General features: G+C 44.9%; 2 protein-coding genes across 4 annotated transcripts in view; one reads left to right on the top strand and one right to left on the bottom strand.

Moving 5' to 3' along the window:
* LOC135896507 (ionotropic receptor 93a-like) overlaps positions 1-17,461 on the top strand; it is a 203,558-nt gene that overhangs the window by 65,232 nt on the left and 120,865 nt on the right. The window lies entirely within an intron of this gene.
* The window catches only part of LOC135896504 (uncharacterized), a 50,975-nt gene that overhangs the window by 2,025 nt on the left and 31,489 nt on the right, over positions 1-17,461 (bottom strand). For all 3 annotated transcript variants that reach the window (XM_065424926.1, XM_065424927.1, XM_065424930.2), the window contains exons 15-22: positions 16,515-16,578; positions 15,844-15,958; positions 13,041-13,141; positions 11,734-11,855; positions 10,597-10,696; positions 8,834-9,076; positions 2,807-3,067; positions 1,181-1,435 (exon numbers count right to left, since the gene is read on the bottom strand). In XM_065424926.1, the coding sequence (XP_065280998.1) occupies positions 1,181-1,435; positions 2,807-3,067; positions 8,834-9,076; positions 10,597-10,696; positions 11,734-11,855; positions 13,041-13,141; positions 15,844-15,958; positions 16,515-16,578 (1,261 nt within the window). The remainder of the gene's footprint in view (positions 1-1,180; positions 1,436-2,806; positions 3,068-8,833; positions 9,077-10,596; positions 10,697-11,733; positions 11,856-13,040; positions 13,142-15,843; positions 15,959-16,514; positions 16,579-17,461) is intronic.

The raw sequence follows: 17,461 nt of genomic DNA on the forward strand, positions 1-17,461 counted from the left end.
GCACCTAAGCAGAAGACGCACGCAATCGTTAGAAAGTGTGACTCCCAGCACGTTGCCTCCGAAATGTTCAACGCACCTAATCTTGGAACTCATGCCGAGAGGACGTGGGTTCTCGGTCATGCGTCACCTTCGGCAAGTGGTAATGGCGGCGCTTTTTTTTTTTCAGTTTCTACATCACAAACATTAATTACCGCGAGCTTTTTTGTTACGCATCTGTTCTATTCGAAACGTAAAACTTTGAACGGAGTCTCCTCTAGAACTTCGCTATCTTAAACTGCACTGCAAAGTAATTTACACCTTTAAAGGTGAGTAAAGATGTACGTCGCTTTATAACTCACAGAATTACGCCCTTTTTGCGAGTATGGGGACGAGTTATGACAGGTTTAGTCTTTTTCACTTCTATGGGTGTAAATTATTTTACAGTGCTATATGCTTCTTGCGCAGTCCAAAATGTAGTTGTGGTTGGCCTTTATCCTTTCACTGTCTGGATTTATTTTTCTCAATTACTCCCAAGTCCCTGCTGTTCTTTACTTTTAATTTTTTGTTAGTGTTGATTCAGCGAACATTTTGTGCTGTACAGAAGCTCGTTACCCGTCATTGCGTTCTCTCAATTCAAAATTCATGTCAGAAACCCCGTTCGTATCTCATTATGCGGACGGAACTGCCACACTGGTTCGCCATGACTCTCCTGCAGGGACAGCGCGACCAAGCCCTGATGCACATTGCTCCATCTGTCGTCAGAAATTTAAGTTTTGTCTACTGAAATGACGTCTGCATGGATAGCGTTACAAGTACGCAATGTTTATAGCATATACGGTATCTCTCGCAATGTTCTTTCGTCGTTTCGGGAGAGGATTTGCCGCAAGGCCATATGGGGGAATATATGAAAATAAAACAGAAGCTTGCAATTCTGCATCCTGCAGTAATTCATGCGGTGCCTCGCAAACTTATTACCCCCAAATGGCTGCGGTTTACTTTTTTGCTCGAGTTGCTTCTGAAGAGGCATAGCGTGTTCTGAAAAGCATAATACACCAATATACAATCGGGAGTGTTATATTTCGGGCGTGGGAGCCATACTGTAAGGGTTAACCCATCCACCACAGGAAAGAACCGGACAGACGACACTAGCTGTCCGGACAGACGACGCTGTCCGGACATTCGACGCTGTTCGGACACTCACAGTTTCCCGTGTACGTGTAGGAGTTGCAGACGGGCGACATGACGGTCCCGTAGGGTCCCTTGTCGCCGTCGTAGAGCAGGCAGTCGCCCTTTCCCAGCTCCCGCTTGCCGGTGCAGTGGTCGAACCTGTCGCAGCGGAAGCTCGCTTCCCAACACTGGCGCGCGCACTCCGCCTCGGACACCTTCTTGACCACCGTGCGTGGGGTGCCCAGCAAGCGGACCAGGCGGTCCTTGCGGTAGTCGCTGATGTGCTTGCCTGCGAAACCCCAGGGCACACGCGTACGCGGTTGTATTAGAAGCGTTACATAACATTGTAATACCTCTAAATCAGTTTCGGAGTGATAATGTGTTCCCTCAAAATTGCATTTTCGTTCATTTCGTGGTGTAAGGAGGTTCGTTACTAAAAGAGAGAAATCGAGACGGAACATCCTATATTTAAAAATATTTTTCACAGAAACCCCAGCGCTGGAGCTTCGGTGTTACGTCGTGGATTTCAAAGTGTATTCTCTTACTTGGGCCGTTTTGGCGACAGTAAAAGTTCTGAGACTGTGTAAATTAGGTGTCTGGCTTTTTGAATATGCACTCTAGGCCCGAGCAGCTAGTGCGATACTTTCCAGGGGATGTCGGGACTATCTTTCCTTCGCTTTTGCATTCTTCTTTATGGATTACTATGCCTCCTCTCACGCTAAGAGTGACGTTGCTTCGGTATTTTGGAAGCGTAACATTCTTAATACGCCTAAGATTTTTTCCCTTGTCGCGTTAACTTCTAAAGATTAATCTGACTTCTGGTGTGCTCGCGGTATTCACGCGTATTTCAGGCGTCGTCATGTCTCGGCTTCTTATGCGACTATGGTCACTCCCTTGCGGCTAAAGCTGTGGCACCCATTCTCCCTTTGGCAGTGCGCGCATACTGGCGTTTTAAGTTGACGAAGGACTAAGCTGGAATTTTGCTGGAGACGCCTTCGACTTGCAGTACTCATAAGGAAAAATGATGGTGCTGATGTTGGGATTGACAAATGAATGAGGTTTAATCCTTTACGTGCCATGAACGAGCTGATCTCGTTTTCAGTACTTTGCATTTTCCCACAATGCCAGTTGGCTTCGTCTCAGCGGTTTGTCGTGCTTCTGATAGATGGCAGCGCACAATTCGCGTGGCAGCGCAAGCAGGACGCGGGTTTATTCTGGCGAAGGAAGTAAAAACTTGTTGGCAACTGAGTCTTTTAAAACTGATTAGGCCACATTTTTGACAGGTTTCGGGATAATAGCATGCCACGGATTAACTTCCTGAAGAAACATCGGGCTTTGAGAGACCCTGAAGGGGAGGGCTGCGGATGAATTTCTGACCAGCAGAGGTTCTTCCTAAGGGGTACCTAAATCTAGATACGCGAGCCTACTTTCTTTTTTTCGAATTCCGCCCCCATCGGAATGCGACCATGGCCACGGCCGGGAGTCGAGTCCATGACCTTCAGTCGATGACCTTCAGTCGAGTCCATGAAGTTCAGCAGCAGGTCGCCACAGCCAGTGAGCCACCGCGACCGGTGATTGTGATTGTAGTGGTGGGGGTACTAGTGGTCGTGTGTGTGTGTGGGGGGGGGGTGGCAGAAAATGAGCATGAATCGGGACTCACGCGTGTAATGGCTACACTTCTCGGCGTCGCTTCGGTCGAGGTCGGCCGGGTCGCCGACCTCGAGGATGTGCTTGTCCTGCAGACGGCATACGGGCTTGCCCTTGCGCGACCTCGAGCAGAAGTCGAACGCCTTGCAGACGAACTCCTTCTCGCTCAGGCACATGGCGGCGCACTCGGCCGGCTGGCTCACGTTGACGTACTTGCGCGCCGCGAACGAGTAGCAGATGCCCGGCAGTTCCTCAAAACGGCTCTGGAAGCTCTCTGAGTGGAAAAAAAAAACAAAACAAGGCTTCACTCTGACTGACTGATTTGTTTGTCGTCTGCTGACTGTTGTATTATTGTTGAAAGCTGGGACGGCTCTGGAAGCTCTCTGAGTGGAAAAAAAAAACAAAACAAGGCTTCACTCTGACTGACTGATTTGTTTGTCGTCTGCTGACTGTTGTATTATTGTTGAAAGCTGGGACGGCTCTGGAAGCTCTCTGAGTGGAAAAAAAAAACAAAACAAGGCTTCACTCTGACTGACTGATTTGTTTGTCGTCTGCTGACTGTTGTATTATTGTTGAAAGCTGGCACGGCTCTGGAAGCTCTCTGAGTGGAAAAACAAAAACAAAACAAGGCTTCACTCTGACTGACTGATTTGTTTGTCGTCTGCTGACTGTTGTATTATTGTTGAAAGCTGGGACGGCTCTGGAAGCTCTCTGAGTGGAAAAACAAAAACAAAACAAGGCTTCACTCTGACTGACTGATTTGTTTGTCGTCTGCTGACTGTTGTATTATTGTTGAAAGCTGGGACGGCTCTGGAAGCTCTCTGAGTGGAAAAAAAAAACAAAACAAGGCTTCACTCTGACTGACTGATTTGTTTGTCGTCTGCTGACTGTTGTATTATTGTTGAAAGCTGGGACGGCTCTGGAAGCTCTCTGAGTGGAAAAACAAAAACAAAACAAGGCTTCACTCTGACTGACTGATTTGTTTGTCGTCTGCTGACTGTTGTATTATTGTTGAAAGCTGGGACGGCTCTGGAAGCTCTCTGAGTGGAAAAAAAAACAAAACAAGGCTTCACTCTGACTGACTGATTTGTTTGTCGTCTGCTGACTGTTGTATTATTGTTGAAAGCTGGGACGGCTCTGGAAGCTCTCTGAGTGGAAAAACAAAAACAAAACAAGGCTTCACTCTGACTGACTGATTTGTTTGTCGTCTGCTGACTGTTGTATTATTGGTGAAAGCTGGGACGGCTCTGGAAGCTCTCTGAGTGGAAAAAAAAACAAAACAAGGCTTCACTCTGACTGACTGATTTGTTTGTCGTCTGCTGACTGTTGTATTATTGTTGAAAGCTGGGACGGCTCTGGAAGCTCTCTGAGTGGAAAAAAAAACAAAACAAGGCTTCACTCTGACTGACTGATTTGTTTGTCGTCTGCTGACTGTTGTATTATTGTTGAAAGCTGGGACGGCTCTGGAAGCTCTCTGAGTGGAAAAACAAAAACAAAACAAGGCTTCACTCTGACTGACTGATTTGTTTGTCGTCTGCTGACTGTTGTATTATTGGTGAAAGCTGGGACGGCTCTGGAAGCTCTCTGAGTGGAAAAAAAAAAACAAAACAAGGCTTCACTCTGACTGACTGATTTGTTTGTCGTCTGCTGACTGTTGTATTATTGTTGAAAGCTGGGACGGCTCTGGAAGCTCTCTGAGTGGAAAAAAAAAAACAAAACAAGGCTTCACTCTGACTGACTGATTTGTTTGTCGTCTGCTGACTGTTGTATTATTGTTGAAAGCTGGGACGGCTCTGGAAGCTCTCTGAGTGGCAAAACAAAAACAAAACAAGGCTTCACTCTGACTGACTGATTTGTTTGTCGTCTGCTGACTGTTGTATTATTGTTGAAAGCTGGGACGCCTCTGGAAGCTCTCTGAGTGGCAAAACAAAAACAAAACAAGGCTTCACTCTGACTGACTGATTTGTTTGTCGTCTGCTGACTGTTGTATTATTGTTGAAAGCTGGGACGCCTCTGGAAGCTCTCTGAGTGGCAAAACAAAAACAAAACAAGGCTTCACTCTGACTGACTGATTTGTTTGTCGTCTGCTGACTGTTGTATTATTGTTGAAAGCTGGGACGCCTCTGGAAGCTCTCTGAGTGGCAAAACAAAAACAAAACAAGGCTTCACTCTGACTGACTGATTTGTTTGTCGTCTGCTGACTGTTGTATTATTGTTGAAAGCTGGGACGGCTCTGGAAGCTCTCTGAGTGGCAAAACAAAAACAAAACAAGGCTTCACTCTGACTGACTGATTTGTTTGTCGTCTGCTGACTGTTGTATTATTGTTGAAAGCTGGGACGCCTCTGGAAGCTCTCTGAGTGGCAAAACAAAAACAAAACAAGGCTTCACTCTGACTGACTGATTTGTTTGTCGTCTGCTGACTGTTGTATTATTGTTGAAAGCTGGGACGGCTCTGGAAGCTCTCTGAGTGGCAAAACAAAAACAAAACAAGGCTTCACTCTGACTGACTGATTTGTTTGTCGTCTGCTGGCTGTTGTATTATTTATTGCTGAAAGCTGGGAGAGTTGGCTGCTTGCATTACGAAACATTATTACAACGTTAAGAAAGAAAAACACGGCATAGGTACTTCAGACTGCTTACGTGTGGGAATGCGAAAGCATTAAGCCGCTCTTAGAACGCAGAACGCCATAAACGCGCTCTTGTTATATACTCATGACGTGGCACCACCTCCTTCCCATTGTGTGCGCCCCCACACGCCCGATGACGCACGCACTACGTCATACCTTTAGTCAGCCAGACGGCTGCGACGTGACGTGTACAATGACGCACTAGGCATCGGCCAGAACCTTTGAGCCGCCGTGGCGTATGACAAGCGTTCTCGTCTGGCACACCGGAAGCCCGGGTTCGATTCCCCACGCAGACCTAAATTTACCAAATTTTATTTTCAAAGCCATTAATTTACTTTGTTTGCAGGAACATGCCTGAGAAATTTGACGTCAGTCCGAGCATATTTCTGACGTGCTTTCACCCTCTGCGCCGTCCGCCATTTTTGGTACCATCTTTTGGTCACGCCGCCCACGACGTATTTTCGCTCAGGGGGGCATATAATGTTTTCGCATTAAAAAGATACAGAAGTTTGCACGAAGTGCCAGTGCCGGGACGGCAAAGTTTCACTTTCGCTGACTGACTTGTTTATCGTCCGCTGACCGTTACTAGAGCTGAAAGCTGCCAGCTTGTTGGTTGCCATGGCATCGTGTAACATAGTTACAGCGCTAAGAAAAACGGAACAAAACTTTACGTGAAATGCCAGTGCTGGCAGGTCTCCGCATCTCGTTGAAATTTGTGTTTCGTCCTACGCAAGCGCAGTAACTATATGTTTCTTTGTGTCTGCTGACTAATCCATTCGGTAAATTTTCGGTGCTTCGGTGCGCTTATCTCCTATTTTGCTACTTTCTGGCATTAGATCATAGGGTCCCATCAAAGCTCGTCTGGTGGAGGATGATCATGGCATAGTTCGTAGAAGCACAGACTCCGATCGCATGAAATACTAGAACCTTAAGAAAGCCGGAGCTTCTTATGTTCATTCTTGTAGAAGAAAGCTTTGCCATGGAGGTTGTATATTGCAAAATGACATAACAGCAACAAACAACTCAAGCATCAAGTTTACTAATCTTTAACTCAGCATTGATCACAATGTCAGAATTTTGTTAACTGCATGTAATGGTAGAACTATAAGGCGGGAAACGCTGATATATTGCACGCGGCTCTGAAGTACGCCTCTTTTGGTGACTCTATGACTTTTGCAGAAAAACTCTCATAAACATCGTAATATATTTCACGTAAGGTGTAAGCCTAGATAAAAAAAAAAATTATCTGCTTGAGGTACCCTGACAGATGTCGTTGACACAACTACTGTATCTGTTTTTGGTGTAGAGTTGGGGGTTCTTAAACTTCGTGCTTCGATTCTGTGAAAACTTGTAAATCTACCGCAATTAAAAAAATGGAGCTGCTAAATTAAAATTCTGCTTTCTACAGCGAGGAAAATTTAGCTTTCGCTCTCAAATGCGACACATTTCATTCAGATTGGTGGGGCAGTTGTTTGGTGAGATTGGAGGTTGGAATGCGCAACAGTTTGACGATACACACAGAAGAGACACACACCACAGAGCGCTTGTGTCTCTTCTGTGTGTATCGTCAAACTGTTGCGCATTCCAACCTCCAATATGCTATACCAACACGCCCAGTCGTCAACCTTGGCATGTTTGGTGAGAGCACGTCTTTGTTGCACACATATTTGAATAGGAAAATGGGGGCTGGTTACAAGCTAACGAGGGTTGCTATGTGGGATTGTTGTTAATGCATCTTCAAGGGGTGTACGGTAGCACGATTAAAAGAGGGGACAAAAGAAGACACACAGGGACACACACAGCGCTGTGTGTGTCCCTGTGTGTCTTCTTTTGTCCCGTCTTTTAATCGCGCTACCGCGCATCCCTTGAAGATGGCCCCAAGCTAAAGCTTCCTCTTTAGCATTTTCTGATTTTATGCGGTCACCATTTGTGTTTTTTACACGACTGCATGGCCGCGATATTGCAGCTTCTGAAAACTCTCTCTGTAAGAAAATTAAGTGCGAATGCGAGCGTCGTCTGCAAATCTGTTTGGTTCAGGCATCATCATGTGCACGTGATCGCAATACGCGCGACAAACCCTAAAAAAAAAATAATGAACAAATTTAGACAGGCATTTAAATGACAGAATAACAGGCGGGATCTGAGAAAAAAAAAAGGGGGGGGGGGCCCTGCCTGACCGTGGGTCTCCGTGTGTCCTTCGTGCCCCCTCTCCCTTTTATCATTGTTTATTGTGCAGTACGTATATAAAGTTTTCTGTACAAGACATACGGGGCGTTTTTCTTTGGCTGCACCAAACTTTTTAAAAAGGTTCGCGTGTGGCAGATCGCACAATTCTAACCCCTCGATGAGGCGGCCATTACTTCTACGAGGAATCAAAATGCCTAATTGAATAATTAGCCCGATAACGCTAATTAACGTTTTCATTATTTACCTTACGGCACATACTTCAACCTACGAATTGTAGCTTGTGAGTTGCACGACATATTGACTTGGAACGTATTCTCAGTACCACGCCAGTTTCGATATATAAATTTTGAAAGTATCCGCTTCGATGTTTTACGCTTCAGTGCATAGAAAAGTAAGTGGGAAAACAGCACATTTTTACAAGTTTTATGGCGCATATCTGAAACCGGTGCCATCCTCAAAAGTCGTTCTAAGTCGATATGCCTTTCAAACTGCTAATGATGATGATGACAGTGATGATGATGAGGTGGTGCTGCTTACTAGTGAAACTTTCTGCTGCTGCTGATGAAAATGATGATGATGATGATGATGATGATCATGAGGAGGAGGAGGAGGAGGAGTCTGTGCTACTCACTAATGAACACAGTGCCATCTGACTGGATCTGCTGTTGCTAATGGTGATGAGAGTGATGAGCAGGTGATGCTACTCACTAGTGAACAGCGTACAGTGAATAAACTTTCTGCTGCTGCTGCTTGTGAAAACGACGATGGTGATGATGATGATGTGTTGCTCACTAGTGAACACAGTGCCGTCCGACTGGACATGCTGTTGCTAATGATGATGACAGTGATGATGATGACGCGATGCTACTCGCTAGTGAACATAGTACTGTGTGAATAAACTTTCTGCTGCTGCTGGTGAAGAAAATGATGATGAGGTTGTGTTACCGACCAGTCAACATAGTGCCGTCTGACTGGGTCTGCTGCTGCTAATGATGTTGATAGTGATGACGAGGCGGTGCTACTCACTAGTGAACACAGTGCAGTCTGACTGGACCTCCCCGTCTGACTTGCTCTGCTGCTGCTAATGATGTTGATAGTGATGATAATGATGATGAGGCGGTGCTACTCACTAGTGAACACAGCGCAGTCTGACTGGACCTTCCCGTCTGACTTGCTCTGCTGCTCCTAATGATGTTGACAGTGATGATGAGGCGGTGCTACTCACTAGTGAACACAGTGCAGTCTGACTGGACCTCCGTCTCCTGATGCGTGGGCTTCCTGGGCTCGGTGCCGACGACGCACTGCTTGCTGACCAGACAGGTCGAGAAGGCGAAGCAGTCCTCGCGGTCGCGGCAGATGTCGGCGCAGTCCTGCGCGGGGAACGAGCCCACGTGCAGGGCGTAGGACGCGCTCGTTTGCAGTCGCACGCCCACGCCGTACTCATCGAAGTCCTTCGGCAGGTACAGGCCTGCGATTGTGGGAGGGTCGTGATAAAGCACGAGATACAAGGCTTACGAAAAGGGTTCTACTCAAATTGAGGACGACGCAACGAGCTATGGAGAGAAGAATGATAGATGTAACGTTAAGAGATAAGAAAAGAGCAGATTGGGTGAGAGAACAAACGCGAGTTAATGACATCTTAGTTGAAATCAAGAAAAAGAAATGGGCATGGGCAGGACATGTAATGAGGAGGGAGGATAACCGATGGTCATTAAGGGTTACGGACTGGATCCCAAGGGAAGGGAAGCGTAGAAGGGGGCGGCAGAAAGTTAGGTGGGCGGATGAGATTAAGAAGTTTGCAGGCATGGCCACAATTAGTACATGACCGGGATTGTTGGAGAAGTATGGGAGAGGCCTTTGCCCTGCAGTGGGCGTAACTAGGCTGATGATGACAATGGGACGCCGAGGGCTTTGAGGGACATCAAAAAGCAAGCCTATATTAGTTTAGCTCGGTGAATTATTCTTTCAAGCCTCAATTTTTTTTCTTGATTCGGCGGTAAGGGATTGACAAATATAGTGGAGAAAATGAAGGCTAGAATTTTGAAGCCTTTCACGTTTAAGACGGTCAGTGCATAGTCGAGCCTTGTTGTTTAATAATAATAATAATATATGGGGTTTTACGTGCTAGAACCACTTTCTGATTATGAGGCACTCCGTAGTGGGGGACTCCGGAAATTTCGACCACCTGGGGTTCTTTAACGTGCGCCTAAATCTAAGTACACGGGTGTTTTCGCATTTCGCCCCCATCGAAATGCGGCCGCCGTGGCCGGGATTCGATCCCGCGACCTCGTGCTCAGCAGCCCAACACCATAGCCACTGAGCAACCACGGCGGGTGTTTCAACTGATAAGTAGTAAAGGACTCTGTGTGAGGCCATGGATTTCAAATGATCTTTCCATTTATGGGCCACTCTTCAATTTCCTTTTACAGATAATAAATTTGTACGTGCCGCTGGTCGAGCAAGCAAGCGTAGTCATTTAGTGCGACAGCTGGTCCCGTTTTCCGTTTGCTGGTTGTTCATTGGTTGATTGTTTAGAAAAATGGCGGAACCCTCTCTGGGTGATGGGCTGTGAATTAGGTGGCGCGAGCGCAATAAAATAAAAGAGGGAAATTAGTCCGATTGCAGATTGTGAAATTAAAGGATAACTGATGCAAATACGAAGCGTAACAAGCAAATATTATATTATGTAAGTAGGTCAGATTACCCCAAAACGAAAGGATGTTCTTACATTTGTGTCTGACACAGAAAATTGAAGATGCCACCAGAAATGCTCCTGTGGTTAAAGCACAGAGCGGGAGCACCAAAGGAAGTGAGCAGCGGAAGAGTCAAGTTCCAGCCAAGCTTTTCAGAAAGGCTTTTCCGAAATGTGTTTTCCATTGAAGAGCAAAACTTACATAAAATGAAATGACATGTTCTTTTCTTTCGGTACGTGCTTAACAGCTACTGCTGATCAGGAAAGAAAAGAAAATAGGAAGGCCGTGGGCTCACCCTGCTGGTGGAAATGCCTGAGGTCCGGATCTTTCTCTCCGATGACGTCACGGAGTCCCCCAGTGGAGTACTCGATGGTTTCGGCAACGAGTGTGGCAAACTGAAATGAGGCAAAATGTTTTAAAACTTGCTATCGCTAGTGGAAATTTTCGAGTAGTTACTTATATGACGGACAAGAGGCTTCAGATAAGATGCTTGACGAACCAGTGCAAACACTATGTGTGACTTGCTATATGGCAAGTGAAAGTGGACAGCGAGTGCTTCAACGAATATCGTCACTTGCTCGAGCGTCTGCGAGTTTTCCTTCCTTCTGGGCTTCGTCTGCGGTTGTTTTAACCGGTCACCTTTTCGTCGTGTATGTAAACGATGCGCGACCCGTAGCTGTGGAGTTAACTACTAAATTTCATTTTTTTAATTCATTCTTTTAATTACTAAAATGAGAGCACTCAGACGTTGAGATCGTTAATCTACACTGGGTAATTGAAGTTGGTACATGGATTTCTGTGACCTTTGTCTGTGCGACTTCAGGCGTTCTTGTGGCGTTATTGCGCTTTATCAGCATTTATCCCTCTGAATTTTCGAGAGATATTTCTTTTCCTAACGCATGTAGGGAACAAGATTCCGCGCGCATGCATAATCAGTGGGAATTGTTGAATATATATCAGGAAAATTTAGTTGGAAGTGATCAATTTGCAAAGTCGCAATGCCGTTTGAAGTCAAAAGGACGAAGCTTAAGCAAACCAATGCACTACCATTCATTACCATGCCGGCTGGACCGCCGTATTTGCAGCTACCGTAGACACTAGCCCCCAGGGTTCCCCCTTCTTTCTTCCTTCTCCTCTTTCAATCCACTTTCCCACTTCCTCAGTGCAGGATAGTTTACCGGGGTCAGCGTAGTTAACCTGGGAATTTACCTTTAGCGTACCGGGGTCAGCCTAACGGGGTAGCCTACCGGTATAGCCTACCGGGGTCAACCTAGTTACTTTTCCCTTATGACTTACCTCTCTTTATCTCTCTCCTCTAGTGATTTTTGTAGGAAGCTTTATGCCTTTAGTTACATTGTTGATAATTACTTTTTTCAGACCAGATACAATTTCTTTAATCCCTAGTTTGCCAACAAGCCAAGGATTACCGCACCGCTAGACTTGTTCCGAGGTGCTGGACGATAAACTTGAAGTCACTGTTTAACAGGGAGTCTTCGAGCGCTGCGATGGCATCGCGGGTCAAGACGACGTTCCTTTTCCGAGAGCGCTCCGTCTCTGAAAAGAAACGAGGCGGCTTTTTTTTCTTTGTTTGCGCACAAGGAAATTAAAGCATTATATATTCAGCTCCTTGCTCTCGGGCTCCTTTTGGGCGGTAAAACTGTGGTTAAAACTGATCTCGACTATCTCGCAACAGCTGCCCATCTCGGAGGCACATATGACACACAAGGATCTTCAGACAAAAATGCTTCGTGAACCCGTGGAAGCACGAACTTGAGGACCTTTCAAACACCTAACTCAAACACACTCGACTACCTTAATTCTCCCCTCGCAAGCACCTTTCATCTTACTTGCTTTAGCAAGTAAGGTGCTAGAGTTGCCAAAGTTGTTTCTTTTCAAATTTTATCGAACCGGCGGCCCGAGCAATGTGTTTCAGCTCGGCATCAATTGTGAGGAAGCCTATATGCTCAAATGCGCTTGAAATTCTGACCAGTACTGAACCAATACCGATTACTCAAACGCGGAATGGATTTAGAGTCTTAGGGGCCTTTGGAAGATGTGCGAAAAATAGCCGGGGCGCAACTACGGGCTGTCCAGAGGGCCCACGATGCGGTGGTCGGGCATGGCCTGAGTGTCCCAACGTGGGAGCGGCCCGCAGCGCGCTGAGTCGCGTACCTCAGGACCTTAGTACAGTTTTTCATCCATCCATCCATCCATCCATGCATGAAATATTAAGCGATACTAGACACACAAGTCACACAAATAACTGGGCATCTCGTCGCTGGTTTTATTCCCAGCCACGCTGGTCGCATTGCAATGAGGTCTCAATGGAAAAAGGCTTGCATTCAGGCATGTGTAAAAAAGAAAAAAAAAGAAAAAATACCCTTAGGAGGTTGAAATAATCCAGAGTACCGTATCAGGGTCATTGTTATATTGCCAGCGTTGCTTCGGTGCTCAGAGTAAGTGAGCAAGTGAATCAATGAATGATAAATAAATGATTAAATAAATGAATAAATAAATAAATAAATAAATAAATAAATAAATAAATAAATAAATAAATAAATAAATAAATATTGTCTGCAGTGCAATATGTAGTCTTGTTTGCACAGGTAAATGTAGTCACGAGCCTTCTTTGGTTGCAACAGGCGTAGCGATTGTAATCTTTGCTTCACGTCCCCCGGCGCTGTGAAATAAATTAGGATAATGCAGGAGACAAAGGTGGGAGAAATAAACGTTACTTACTCACGTAGGTGTTACATTCCACGGAGTTCTCTAGAACACCGGCCGACTCCACATCTTTCTTCGTCGTCGTGGAACAGAACGATCCGCAGTAGGATACCGCGCTGAAAAATAACGCAAACGCGGCTCCTTGGAACGTGCAGCAACGTGGATGCTTCCCACGGGTTACGCAATGACGATTCACTGTCTTTAATTTGTTTCGTATTATTGAACTGACTCGTGCCTGACTACAGAAACTGCGGAACGTGTCACGTTGCTGTAATTTATTTTATGTGGACCGTGTAAGGGCACTTTTTTAAAATGGCTTTTAGCTCGGCTCCTTGGAACGTGCAGCAATGCGGATGCTTCCCACGGGTTACGCAATGAGCTCTCTTTTATTTGTTTCGTATTACTGAACGGACTCGTTTGACTGACTTGTGCCTAATCACAGAAACTGCGGAACGTGCCGCGTTGCTGTAACTTAATTTATGTCGACCGTATAAGCACGTTCTAAAGATAGCTTTTCGCTCAGAAAGCTTTGTGACCATTTGGCCATTGAGTATTTTATTGTTCGCGAAGAAGTCAACGATTCAATAATTGCCAACATTAACGAAATTCAATCAATCGATATATCAATTACTGCGGGGTAAGAGCGCACCATTGTCTCTTTGTGAAAAAAGAAAGAAATCGAGGCGAACTCATCTACGATAATTATCCAAGTTATGTATATAATAGTAGCCGCCCCTTATAAAGGTGACGGCTACTTCTTTTCGTATAGCGGAAACAATATGATTATATATATATATATATATATATATATATATATGTTTCATATTGTTGTTTCCGCTATACGAAAAGTAGCCGTCACAATTATAAGGGGCTTTTATTTCATTATATGCATAACTTGGATAATTATCGTAGATGAGTGCTGCTCGATTTCTTTTTCACGATATATATATATATATATATATATATATATATATATATATATATATATATATATATATAAAAGAAAAGAAGAAACCACGTCATGGGGTCACAAATCCGCAGCACATATTCCTACACCCACGCCCATACACCTACAACATACGCCCATAAACATGTAAGTGTAAAAGGCAACTGCAAGTTGCACCGCAACGAGTTTGTAAACAAAGCCACAAACACACACAAGCGGCCGTGATGTAGACTGCGATGAGCGCGTAAACAGGTAAGAATTGAAACAATGCACGCACAAAATACAAAAAAAGTATAACGCGCTATATCCAAGCGTTAATAATTACAAATACTAGAAGCGAGTTGCAGTATCACCGTGTTACCATTCAATGCGGTATCTAGTACTTGTTAAGGACGCCTGTAAAGGAAAAGGGAAGGAGAAAAGCAGACGGCAGGAAGGTTAACCAGAATAACGTCCGGTTGGCTACCCTACACCGGGGGAATGGGAAAGGGGAAAACAGAGATGACAGGGAGAGAGAGGAGGAAAGGAAAGAGAGAAATTAGCGGTGAGTTCGCTAACGCGTGTGGTTTAATAGTAATTGCATTAATAGTCAAGGATGCCTGGAAATAGTCGAAACGAGTCACGCATGAGGCGCCTGCTGCAACCGGGCTCCACTCAGGCGGTTCCCTCTGGACGGACGCTCTGTTCCCTCTGGACTGCGCTGCCGTGAAGTCCATGCATACCCAGTGGCACATAGACAGCGACCCAAGTCAGCGTTAATGGGTTCATTGAAGAAGAGTACATACCCAGCGGTACGTGAATAGCCCACGTTCTTAGACTGTACTGCTCTCTGGATCGGAACACATTACTGGTGGCATGGCTCGATTTCGGGAAAGGAAACTGGTCTGACATGGCCAAGAATGTTATTGTCATTGAAAATGGTATGTACCTCTACGGCCTGCGCCACAGTTGCTGACACCTGAATGGTTGATCGCAGTTAGTATAGTAGAATATTTACATCGCGAACACGGTTGTAGACGCGCGTAAACAAATAAATGAACGGATGAGCGATTCTTCCGGCTTGGAAGTCATAGGCCATGACAAAAGCAGAGTCTTGGAATAAACTTACATGTTTACGTGCCAATAATCCGCTCGTCGTATAGACTGTACTACATGTCTGTATTTTTTTCTCAGAGTCAATACTTTTCTTGATGATAGCTTTTTTCACATGGTACATGACGCAATTTTGCTTCAATATGTCTTGTGATCACACGCACACGCACACACACACACACACACACATACACACACACACACACACACACACATATATATATATATATATATATATATATATATATATATATATATATATATATATATATATATATATAATCATATCTTCCTGAACAATTCTTACGTTGTGAAGTTTTTTACGTGTAACTTCATACTTCCGCCTGATATGTATGCGGATGTTTCATCATTGTATAGTTTATCGCGATTCACTGCTGCTGGCACGCCATATGAAGCTCGAAAACCAGTCACAAGGCTAGTTTCTCATTTAGCTTTGGCTCAGGGGCAATAGGATTGTATTTCCTGAAACAATAGACTTCACACCTCAAGATAACATGATATTTTCATTTTTTTTAAAAGAAGGCCACTAGGAAGTTTTATTGTTCATCACTTTGGCTGCTGTAAAGCTTTTTAAAAAAAGTTTGAAGTACAAGATTCAAGGAGCGATGTCTCCGCATCCCTATACGTGTCAGTTTGAAATCTCGATAAACATTGTTTCGTGACGTCTTTAAAAAATCTAACAATCTGCGTCTTTCTTTTTCCCCATTTTGCTGGCTCTCTTATCACTAGGAAATGTGAGGTCCGGGGATTTCGTCTCACCTGCAGTCCATATAGTTCTTCGAAGAACACGTTTTGAGGCAGTCGTTCTGAGTGATGACACCCTCGGACCAATCTGGTTCCACGATTTTCTTGTTCTGGATCTCCCTGTAGTCAGCTGCACGGCATAGAATTATGCACTTTCGACTGCATTGAAGTTTTTGTTTGAGGACGTTGATGGGGAAGAGAAAACACTCATCAAGTTTGCTAAACCTAGTGCGAGCGTTCCGAAGTACCATCCAGTAGCACCTGCAGACGTTCGAGGCTTTGTATAGCACCCTTCAGTAAAGTACAAATAGTTTGTCAGCAAAGGAAAACATGGTAAGATGTTGAAACGTGACCCAGTATAGCGTATAACGATTTGTAAGGCCAATCAATGGTTTAGGCCACTCCGTGTAATGCAGCGGTAAATTTCACACAAAAGCAAATAATAAGTTTAACTTGCAATAAGCCGTTTTGTGTCACCTTTATTAGCGCTGCGATGAATGGAAGAAGGAACGTTGCCTTTAAATTGATTGAACTCGATTTGATTCAACAGACTTTCCTGGGTTGTAGCGGATAGGAGAAATCGCACTCTAGCAATTATTGCACGGTAGACAAATAAAGACAATTTCGAAGAGCAAAACGCACATGTTTTCTGCGGAGGTAAACTATTTCGATAGTGCAACACAAACCTGAAATCGCAGGCAGTCCCAGAACGAGCACCATGACGTAGACCATGTTTTCGGTGAAGTCAATCTGTGAAAGCCCAAAAGAGTTTGGCATTGGTCGCGGCGATTCTCCCGCACCAGCGATATCTCTTTCTCCACTTTGCCTCCTCTACGAATGTAGGGTAGCAAACCGGATATCTCTCTTCTAATCAACTTCCATGCTTTTTTTATATAATTTCATTTCTCTCTCTTCATTTCTGGCATCCTGCACGCAACATAAGCGCTTCCAATGTCACACAATATTAGTCAGTTATAGCAGGACGCATTAATTTGGTTGGCACAATGCGGCGATACTGTTTTAGCTAAGCATGTTCCTTTAAGCACGTGTTCAACACTATACACAGTATACACACTATATACACTATACACACTATACACACTATACACTATACACAGAGATGAAGAGAAACGATGTGGTAGTTTTATCCTGTCTCACGGCCACCCATCTCCACACGCAGCACGTGAGCACTCGAGAGTAAAGTGGAGTCCCGTTGTTGACAAGAATTCTAACACGGCTTTGTGAAACCTCGTGTGGGGTTGAAGCGTGACCTATCGAAAAATGGGCCATCTTCGAGCGAAGTTCGAGAAAGATGAAGCTGCTGCAACTTGCTGAGCAGCATAGAAGCGACAATTGTTTAAAGCTGGGCATTCTCAAAAATAAAAAATAAAAATAAAGAAAGCTTGCGTTCGAGCGTTTTGTTTTTAGGCACGAAGCGCTCGACGCACGTCACTTCCGGTGAAGGCCCGAATGTGCTGTACACTAACGCACAACGCTTGCACCCGGATGAACGCGACGCCGGGGGATCGTATACCCTGCAACGATCTTTGGCAGTGACTTAGTCAGCCTCGCAGGGCATCTTTTTGCCCAAGTTACGCCGCGGTTGAGTCAATGTAGCAAATAGATAATGTGG

The sequence above is a fragment of the Dermacentor albipictus genome, chromosome 6 (genome assembly GCF_038994185.2).
Source record: "Dermacentor albipictus isolate Rhodes 1998 colony chromosome 6, USDA_Dalb.pri_finalv2, whole genome shotgun sequence".
NCBI classification, from domain to species: domain Eukaryota; kingdom Metazoa; phylum Arthropoda; class Arachnida; order Ixodida; family Ixodidae; genus Dermacentor; species Dermacentor albipictus.